Source organism: Physella acuta, unplaced genomic scaffold (genome assembly GCF_028476545.2).
Source record: "Physella acuta isolate Inbredline_101_S28 unplaced genomic scaffold, ASM2847654v3 ptg000257l, whole genome shotgun sequence".
Classification (NCBI taxonomy): Eukaryota; Metazoa; Mollusca; class Gastropoda; family Physidae; genus Physella; species Physella acuta.
The window spans coordinates 407,265-417,500 of NW_026731776.1; the positions used below are offsets into that span (position 1 = coordinate 407,265).

General features: G+C 41.2%; 2 protein-coding genes across 2 annotated transcripts in view; both read left to right on the plus strand.

The window, feature by feature from the left end:
- The first annotated feature begins 2,778 nt into the window (after positions 1-2,778).
- The window catches only part of LOC131938758 (5-hydroxytryptamine receptor 4-like), a 40,129-nt gene continuing 32,671 nt past the window's right edge, over positions 2,779-10,236 (plus strand). The window contains exon 1 of the mRNA XM_059296907.1: positions 2,779-2,829. The gene's annotated coding sequence lies outside the window, so the exon portion shown is untranslated. The remainder of the gene's footprint in view (positions 2,830-10,236) is intronic.
- Positions 5,341-6,759, plus strand: LOC131938790 (uncharacterized protein DR_0269-like). Its single transcript, XM_059296978.1, has 2 exons — positions 5,341-5,774; positions 6,567-6,759. The coding sequence occupies exons 1-2, from the start codon at positions 5,341-5,343 to the stop codon at positions 6,757-6,759; spliced, it is 627 nt and encodes a 208-aa protein (XP_059152961.1).

Here is a 10,236-nt window from a genome sequence, read left to right on the forward strand (position 1 = left end):
CCATTAGTGCTGAGTGTACTCAGAAGCTTCATACCAGCTCGAGCCGAGGAACTTCTTAATAAGTAATCGCCTGGACTCACTGGGGCGTCTATAACATCTTTTGTCAAGGGAAACTACTCAGTTTTACATTTTTATAGTGTTTGACAATTGAATATGTCTAACAATTTTGTTTACAACGTCTGACTAAATTGTATTGTTTACATTCTTTGTAAACAGTACATTTTATCATTACTAATCTAGTTAATACTTATATACTTTTCAAATGCTACAAATATTGTAGTTGTGCTGCCTGGAATACCCAAAGAAATACTAAACACTATCAAGCCAAGAAAAGACGCCGAAAATGGGAGACAAAAAATTATTTATTTAATTTACATTTACACGTTTGGGTAGTTGGTTTGGTTTTTTAAGCTTGTTTTCCTGTCTGTTAAACCACGTGTTGTCTTGTACGTTAAAACTAATGATGGCTTACTGCGTGTGGTTTAATGGAAGTAATTAAGTACGCTTTAATAATTCCGTTGATTAATTTTTATTTATTTATTGATTTTTGGAACTGGCTATTGCTACATGATAATGTTTGTCTTCTTTAGCAAAGTTGATTTCAGTCATTGAATCACTTTTATTTTCGCTTGTAGTGGTTGGTATTATTTTAAATGTGGTCGCTGACTGACTAAAGTACATACTTTAGTGGTCGGGTGTATACGTAGACACATACGCACAGCCCAATGTGGTTGACCACTCGAATCTACAGCTCTAGGTGGTTGATTACTCGAATGTAAAGCTCGATGTGGTTGACCACTCGAATCTACAGCCCAATGTGGTTGTCCACTCGAATGTAAAGCTCGATGTGGTTGACCACTCGAATATACAGCTCAATGTGGTTGACCACTCGAATCTACAGCCCAATGTGGTTGTCCACTCGAATGTAAAGCTCGATGTGGTTGACCACTCGAATCTACAGCCCAATGTGGTTGTCCACTCGAATGTAAAGCTCGATGTGGTTGACCACTCGAATCTACAGCCCAATGTGGCTGACCACTCGAATCTACAGCCCAATGTGGCTGACCACTCGAATCTACAGCCAATGTGTTTGACCATTCGAATGTATAGCCCAATATGGTTGACCACTCGAATGTACAGCTATATGTGGTTGACCACTCGAATCTATAGCTCAATGTGGTTGACCACTCGAATCTATAGCTCAATGTGGTTGATCACTCGAATCTAAAGCTCAATGTGGTTGACCACTCGAATATAGGCATACAGCTCTAGTTGATTGACCAGTCGAATGTACAGCCCTATGTGATGACCATTGTTACATCAAGCCCTACAGTACCTTGTGGTTTATTATATCAGCAACAGTTTTGTCTGTTCCATAAAACCTAAGGGACGTTTGTGGACCTACCGGACGTCCGCTTATGACCAAGAAAAACAAACGAGTGAGATATATCAAGTGAGCGAGCCCGGCCAGTCATTGAGGCCAGCTCAGGTCGTGCCCGTCCAAATGTCGGCCATTCCACCAACCACGTTAGCTTGCCGTAAACTCTATTTAGTCGCGGTTAATCCAATCTTCGGCTGTTGTTTTTTCCTCCCCGACCCCCGGGAGTTTTCTAATGACTTCCAAATGAATTTCGTGGGGTGCTCCGTGGTGCGACAGGGAGACTTGGACATTCTCCCTCCCCCCACCCCTCCACCTCCACACCCACCCCCCTCCTCATCCTAAACCTTAGCGTCAGTGACAAAAAAAATTATTTCATGTCCACGAGAATGCGTAATGAGCAATAGAAATAGCCATTACATTAGCTATTATTTAGCTAGACTTGCAGCACACAGCTATTATTTAGCTAGACTTGCAGCACACTGCTATTATTTAGCTAGACTTGCAGCACACTGCTATTATTTAGCTAGACTTGCAGCACACTGCTATTATTTAGCTAGACTTGCAGCATACAGCTATTCTTTAACTAGACTTGTAGCATACAGCTATTATTTAGCTAGACTTGCAGCATACAGCTATTCTTTAACTAGACTTGTAGCATACAGCTATTATTTAGCTAGACTTGCAGCACACTGCTATTATTTAGCTAGACTTGCAGCACACTGCTATTATTTAGCTAGACTTGCAGCACACTGCTATTATTTAGCTAGACTTGCAGCATACAGCTATTATTTAGTTAGCCATGTAACATACAGCTATTATTTAGCTAAACGTGTAGCATTATTTTAGCTAGACTTGTAGCATACGGCTATTATGTTAGCTAAACTTGTAACTGTCTTTAGGGCTCCAATAGTTTTATTCTATTTGAGATTGAGAGATTAACAATAAAAAAAACTTTCGATATTAGCTGTGTTCGTTTTAACAAGAACATTACTTTAAGCTATTTGTCAAGTTCATCTGGACACCTTTCCATTATTGACACCATTCCCTGCAGTGACACCATTCCCTACAGTGACACCTTTCCATTATTGACACCATTCCCTGCAGTGACACCATTCCCTACACTGACACCATTCCCTGCATTGACACCATTCCCTGCAGTGACACCATTCCCTGCAGTGACACCATTCCCTGCAGTGACACCATTCCCTACAGTGACACCATTCCCTGCAGTGACACCATTCCCTGCATTGACACCATTCCCTGCAGTCTTCCAACCGTTGAGACACGTGAACCCAGCGCGCAGTTTTCACGTGAGTTCTGTCAGACCAAGTTTCTCCCCACGCGCCGAGTGAGTTCCCCTCGCACGCGCGGTGCTAGAGCTGTCTGCTCACAGTGTGACAGGGTGCTCTGGATGTACTTCATGCTCGGGGTGTGTTCCATCTACTCAGGTACTTATCTCTGTGTGATAACTCTGTGGTCCTTGTGTGGTCCTTGTGTGGTCATTGTGTGGTGGTCCTGGTGTGGTCCTTGTGTGGTGGTCCTTGTGTGGTGGTCCTTGTGTGGTCCTTGTGTGGTCCTGGTGTGGTCCTTGTGTGGTGGTCCTTGTGTGGTGGTCCTTGTGTGGTGGTCCTTGTGTGGTGGTCCTTGTGTGGTTGTCCTTGTGTGGTGGTCCTTGTGTGGTGGTCCTTGTGTGGTGGTCCTTGTGTGGTGGTCCTTGATGACGCTATGTTATCCCTTGTCACGGTGCGGTCATTATGTTTTTCCGCTATTTTGTGTACATTTATTCCTGAAAGGTCAATTGTCCGATTATTGTGTGGTCATACTGTGGATTAATGTGGGTCCAGTGATCCGGTCACTCTATAGTCCGGTCACTTTATGGTCCGGTCACTCTATGGTCCGGTTACTTTCTAGTCCGGTCACTCTGTAGCCGGTCACTCTATTATCCGGTCACTTTATGGTCCGGTTACTCTATGATCCGGTCCCTCTATGATCCGGTCACTCTATGATCCGGATACTCTATGATCCGGTCACTCTATGATCCGGTCACTCTATAGTCCGGTTACTCTATGATCCGGTCACTCTATGATCCGGTCACTCTATGATCCGGTCACTCTATGATCCGGTCACTCTATTATCCGGTCACTTTGTAGCCGGTCACTCTATGGTCCGGTCACTCTATGGTCCGGTTACTTTCTGGTCCGGTCACCCTGTAGCCGGTCACTCTATGATCCGGTCACTCTATGGTCCGGTCACTCTATGGTCCGGTTACTTTCTGGTCCGGTCACCCTGTAGCCGGTCACTCTATGATCCGGTCACTCTATGGTCCGGTTACTTTCTGGTCCGGTCACCCTGTAGCCGGTCACTCTATGATCCGGTCACTCTATTATCCGGTCACTCTATAGTCCGGTCACTCTATGATCCGGCACTAAGTAGTCTTTGGTACAATCAATCAATCAATTTTACTAATTTTTCGCTATTCAATGAGCAAGTAATGTTCGAAGACTCACATTTCGGTTCTACTGCATTGGTCTATGACGACCATCCTGACTTCCGTTCTATTGTATATCTCGACTCTTGCTTTTAGGATCACTATCAGATAGACGGAGAATTGTGGGGTCGACAGCAAACATAGAGGAAGTACAGGGTGGGATTAGTAGCAGTGATTGTGTCAAGTTTGTGTCAAGTTTGTGTCAAGTTTGTGTCACATTTGTGTCAAGTTTGTGTCAAGTTTGTGTCGTTTGTGTCAAGTTTGTGTTAAATTTGTGTCAAGTTTGTGTCAAGTTTGTGTCGATTATTTTACTTATATTTGTACGTGTGTTTGTATGCAAGGTTCAACGACCGATTCAAGACGTGTAATCGATGATTTAAATGTTAAAATTCCGTCGTTAGCAATCAGCAAGTCAAAACGTTCTCAGATGCAAGTCTTTTTGTGACCGACAGGCTATTGATATTTAGCTCTTGTCGTCTAGTTGTATATGTGGTGATATGGTTATATAGTGATGTACTGATCTAGTAATACAGTGATATGGTGATGCATTAATCTAGTTATATATAGATATATTGATCCAGTGATACATTGATCTAGTGATATATATATATATATATATATATATATATATATATATATATATATATATATATATATATATATATATAGTGATAAATTGATCTAATGATATATTGATCTAGTGATATATTGATCTAGTGATATATTGATCAAGTAATATATATATATATATATATATATATATATATATATATATATATATATATATATATATATATATATATATATATATATATATATATATATATATATAGTGATATGTTGATCTAGTGGTATATGGATCAAAGTGATATATTGATATAGTGATATATATTGATCTGGTGATATATTGATCTAAAGATATATTGATATAGTGATATATTGATCTAGAGATATATTGAAAGTGATATATTGATCTAGTGATATATTAATCTAGTGATATAACGATCTATTGATGATCCAAAAATATATAACTTCGAGCTTTGTCTGTCCTTTCGCCTGTCCGTCTGTCCGTCTGTCCGTCATTCCGTCCATCGGACTTTCCTATTGATCTAGTAATATATTGATCTAGTGATATATTTATCTAGTGATATATTTATCTAGTGATATTAGTCTAGTGATATACTGATCTAGTGATGAACCAAAAATATATAACTGCGAGCTTTTTCTGTCCTCTCGTCCGTCTGTCCGTCCGTCATTCCGTCCATCGGTCCTTCCGTCCGTCTGTCTGTCTTTCTGTCTGTCTGAGACGTGCCAGGATTCATACCCCCCCCCCCCACTTTTCCTCCTTTCTCCTCCCACCCCCCTCACGTGATTCCACGCTTAAATAGTTCACAACAAACATGGAACTGTTGTCTTTCATGGACATACTACATACGATGCTAGACCAATGTCTGACATACATGCTAGACCAATGTCTGACAGATATGCTGATAGACCAATGTCTGACAGATATGCTGCTGGACCAATGTCTGACAGATATGCTGATAGACCAATGTCTGACAAATACGATGCTAGACCAATGTCTGACAGATATGCTGATAGACCAATGTCTGACAGATATGCTGCTGGACCAATTTCTGACAGATATGCTGATAGACCAATGTCTGACAGATATGCTGATAGACCAATGTCTGACAGATATGCTGATAGACCAATGTCTGACAGATATGCTGATAGACCAATGTCTGACAAATACGATGCTGGACCAATGTCTGACAGATATGCTGATAGACCAATGTCTGACAGATATGCTGCTGGACCAATTTCTGACAGATATGCTGATAGACCAATGTCTGACAGATATGCTGCTAGACCAATGTCTGACAGATATGCTGCTAGACCAATGTCTGACTGATATGCTGGACCAATGTCTGACAGATATGCTGGACCAATGTCTGACAGATATGCTGGACCAATGTCTGACTGATATGCTGCTAGACCAATGTCTGACAGATATGCTGGACCAATGTCTGACAGATATGCTAGACCAATGTCTGACAGATTAGCTGCTAGACCAATGTCTGACAGATATGCTGGACAATTGTCTGACTGATATGCTGGACCAATGTCTGACAAATACGATGCTAGACCAATGTCTGACAGATATGTTGGACCAATGTCTGACAGATATGCTGGACCAATGTCTGACATATATGCTGCACCAAAATGTCTGACAGATGTGCTAGACCAATGTCTGACTGATATGATGGACCAATGTCTGACATATATGCTGCACCAAAATGTCTGACAGATGTGCTAGACCAATGTCTGACTGATATGATGGACCAATGTCTGACATATATGCTGCACCAAAATGTCTGACAGATGTGCTAGATCAATGTCTGACTGATATGATGGACCAATGTCTGACATATATGCTGCACCAATGTCTGACAGATATGCTGCACCAATGTCTGACAGATATGCTGGACCAATGTCTGACAGATATGCTGGACCAATGTCTGACTGATATGATGGACCAATGTCTGACATATATGCTGCACCAATGTCTGACAGATATGCTGCACCAATGTCTGACAGATATGCTGGACCAATGTCTGACAGATATGCTGGACCAATGTCTGACTGATATGATGGACCAATGTCTGACATATATGCTGCACCAATGTCTGACAGATATGCTGCACCAATGTCTGACAGATATGCTGGACCAATGTCTGACAGATATGCTGGACCAATGTCTGACAGATATGCTGGACCAAAATGTCTGACAGATATGCTAGACCAATGTCTGACAGATATGCTGGACCAATGTCTGACAGATATGCTGGACCAATGTCTGACAGATATGCTGGACCAAAATGTCTGACAGATATGCTAGACCAATGTCTGACAGATATGCTAGACCAATGTCTGACAGATATGCTGGACCAATGTCTGACAGATATGCTACACCAATGTTTTACAGCTCATGTTGAGTTTCTGTAGCAACCAATCGAAACACTGCATTTCCCCCCAACCAATGGCAGGCCGTATTTCCATATTTTCACGTGCCCGCTCAGGCGAGGAGAACACGACAGCTGTTTAGGAGATGCAAATAGCCGGCTATTGCCGGACGTAAGGAGATTTTAGCCGGCTATTTGTTAGGTCAGTCTCCTTTGAACGCGTCACCTACTGTCCATCCCTACTGTGTACCCTGTAACAAGACGAAATAAGTCTAATTTGTGTAATCAGATTTTTAATTAATTAAACAGTAAACCATCATGTTGGGTAATGTAAAAATAAAACATATGTTCCTGTAATGTCCTTTAAACGATACCTACTCCTGTTAAATGTCCTGTAAAAGATACCTACTCCTGTTAAATGTCCTTTAAACGATACCTACTCCTGTTAAATGTCCTGTAAAAGATACCTACTCCTGTTAAATGTCCTATAAAATATACCTACTCCTGTTAAATGTCCTATAAAAGATACCTACTCCTGTTAAATGTCCTATAAAAGATACCTACTCCTGTTAAATGTCCTATAAAAGATACCTACTCCTGTTAAATGTCCTATAAAAATACCTACTCCTGTTAAATGTCCTATAAAAGATACCTACTCCTGTTAAATGTCCTATAAAAGATACCTACTCCTGTTAAATGTCCTATAAAAGATACCTACTCCTGTTAAAGGTCCTATAAAAGATACCTATCCTGTTAAATGTCCTCCATATCTCCCATATGTCCCAAAGTTCTGTAGTCCTGCTGGTAGATGTATCTCCCTTGTACAGCCCTTGCTGGTATTTTTGTTGTAATTATAGCAAAACGTAGTTTCGCAGGTTTTAGCCTCCCTCCCCCTCCCCACATATTTGCCATCAATCCCCGGCCCCTGTGCCGTGTTTTGAAATACTAATCATAGGCAAGTGTTGGGGTTGTTGCCTGCAATCACTCGAGTTTCTTCCCTTTACCTGGTTCTGTGCAGGGGGTGGGTAGACGGGGAGATAACTCGCCTTTAACAACAGGTACAAATTACGGTTTTCGTTCAAGTGGAAAATTCCGAAGTAAAAATATAGGCTTTATTTTTTTCAGCTCTTGAAGTGTTAACTAAATTAGTTTGTTCTAATCAATTGACGTCCTTGAACTTATATATTTTTTAAAGTAATGAATAGCTATCTTGTTATAGGAAAACGAGTATAAGAATGTCTGATGGCGTGAAGGAAATTAGCTGTGTAGCTAGCATCCAGCTAGCCGAGATTGACAATCTGCCATTTAGAAACAAATTACCGACCTATTTATAATTATTGTCTACAAAACCGAACTTTCGAAACCAAACGGCGATAGAGATCGGTAATTCCCGATGCTATTTTCGTATTTCGATCGCGCAGCCCAAGTTGTTTGCATTCTCGATCTAGTAGCTGCAACTTGTTTCACATCAATTATGCCGGGACACACATCATTGCTTGTACATTCATGATGTGTCCGACACATCATTGCTTGTACATTCATGATGTAGTCAGGACACATCACTGCTTGTACATTCATGATGTGGTCAGGACACATTCTTGCGTGTACATTCATGATGTGGTTGGCACATCCTGGCTTGTACATTCATGATGTGGTCAGGACACATCCTTTCAGATATTTGCGGTTGATCTTTGATTTTTCAGTAAAGACAATGTTTTGTGGGTGTGTGAGAGAGGGTGTTGGTGTGTGAGAGAGAGGGTGTGGGTGTGAGAGAGAGAGAGGGTGTGGGTGTGAGAGAGAGAGGGTGTGGGTGTGTGAGAGAGAGGGTGTGGGTGAGAGAGAGAGAGAGGGTGTGGGTGTGTGAGAGAGAGGGTGTGGGTGGGTGAGAGAGAGGGTGTGGGTGTGTGAGAGAGAGGGTGTGGGTGTGTGAGAGAGAGGGTGTGAAGTTATGAGTGGTGGTGAGGGAGAGAGTTAGGGAGTTGATATGAGAGAGAAGACATGGGGGAGTGGGAGGTCTGGCTAAAAATGTAATGGCGTGTAACTGCTCAGTTAGGGTAGTCTCTGATAAGTTCAGGGTGATGATTGGGGGATTGTTGGGTGATGATTGGAGGGATTGTAGGGTGATGATTGGAGAGATTGTTGGGTGGTGATTGGGGGATCGTTGGGGTGATGATTGGAGGGATTGTTGGGGTATGATTGGAGGGATTGTTGGGGGTATGATTGGTGGATTGTTGGGTGATGATTGGAGGGATTGTTGGGGTATGATTGGAGGGGTTGTGGGGTGGTGATTGAGGGATTGTTGGAAGGATTATATCAGATTTTTATGATTAGACGAATATCCGAATGAACCTACCGGCTGTGTATATGTAATGTAGCCTACAAACACTGAAATAATCACTGTCAGACTAGCATAGTGTATAGCTAGAATCATGTATCCTTTAAGTCTTAGTTGTTTTTTTTTAAAATCATTCTGGAATTGAGTGTAGAGGAAGTATTGTAATCCAGCTTTTTAAACGACAAAATCGACCATATCGGTTTTGTTTATCTGCCTGTCTGTGCCCTTTAAAATCGTGTTTGAATTAAACATGTCATTTGTGCAGATCAAATATATTTGTATTATTGTTTGATACTTACATTATCGAAATCGTACGTTTTTCAAAATAGATTTAAAGAGGAGCAGATTTCCTCACAAATTACAACTATAAATGACTGAATCAGCGTTCTGAACCTATAAACTAATCAGAGTTTCTTCCAGGCATCTCTTCGGGGGTTCGCCCCCCCCCCCCCCCCCCCGAAAAATTTCTACCCCCCCCCCCCCCCCGAACTAAATGAAATTTATATAATTTATATGAAAATATATACTTTTAACAGTGTCCGCCCCCTCGAAGAAAATCTACCCCCCCCCCCCCCCCCCCCGAAAATTTCAAGTGCCCCCCCCCGGAGAAAAAAGTCTGAAAGAAACATTGAAACTAATATTACTGCATTGTTTTTCAAAGTTTACATTTTATTATGCGATTTCGTCACACTGTCTTATAGAATTATGTTGTTCAAATAAACATTAGGTGTCTATTTAGCATTTGGAGTATTATAATGTTATAATGTGTCATACAACGGTATGAAGATTGTCTTATAACATAATCTGTTATACTGTTATAACATAACCTGTTATATCATGTTATGTCTGTTGTATTTTGAATATACTTTGGTTAATAGGTTCGATCTTCTTATGACAAGAAAAGACGTTGGATCAGTTGTGTGTATTTGATTTGTTTAACCAAACCAGATATACGTAATCGATTATTTCTTAGGCGCGACTTTTCTGGGTGGGTTTTAAGTGGCTTCTGCGGGATGGAAATAATGGGGTGGTTTTTGTGTGGTTTCTGTGTGTGGGAAAGGATGTG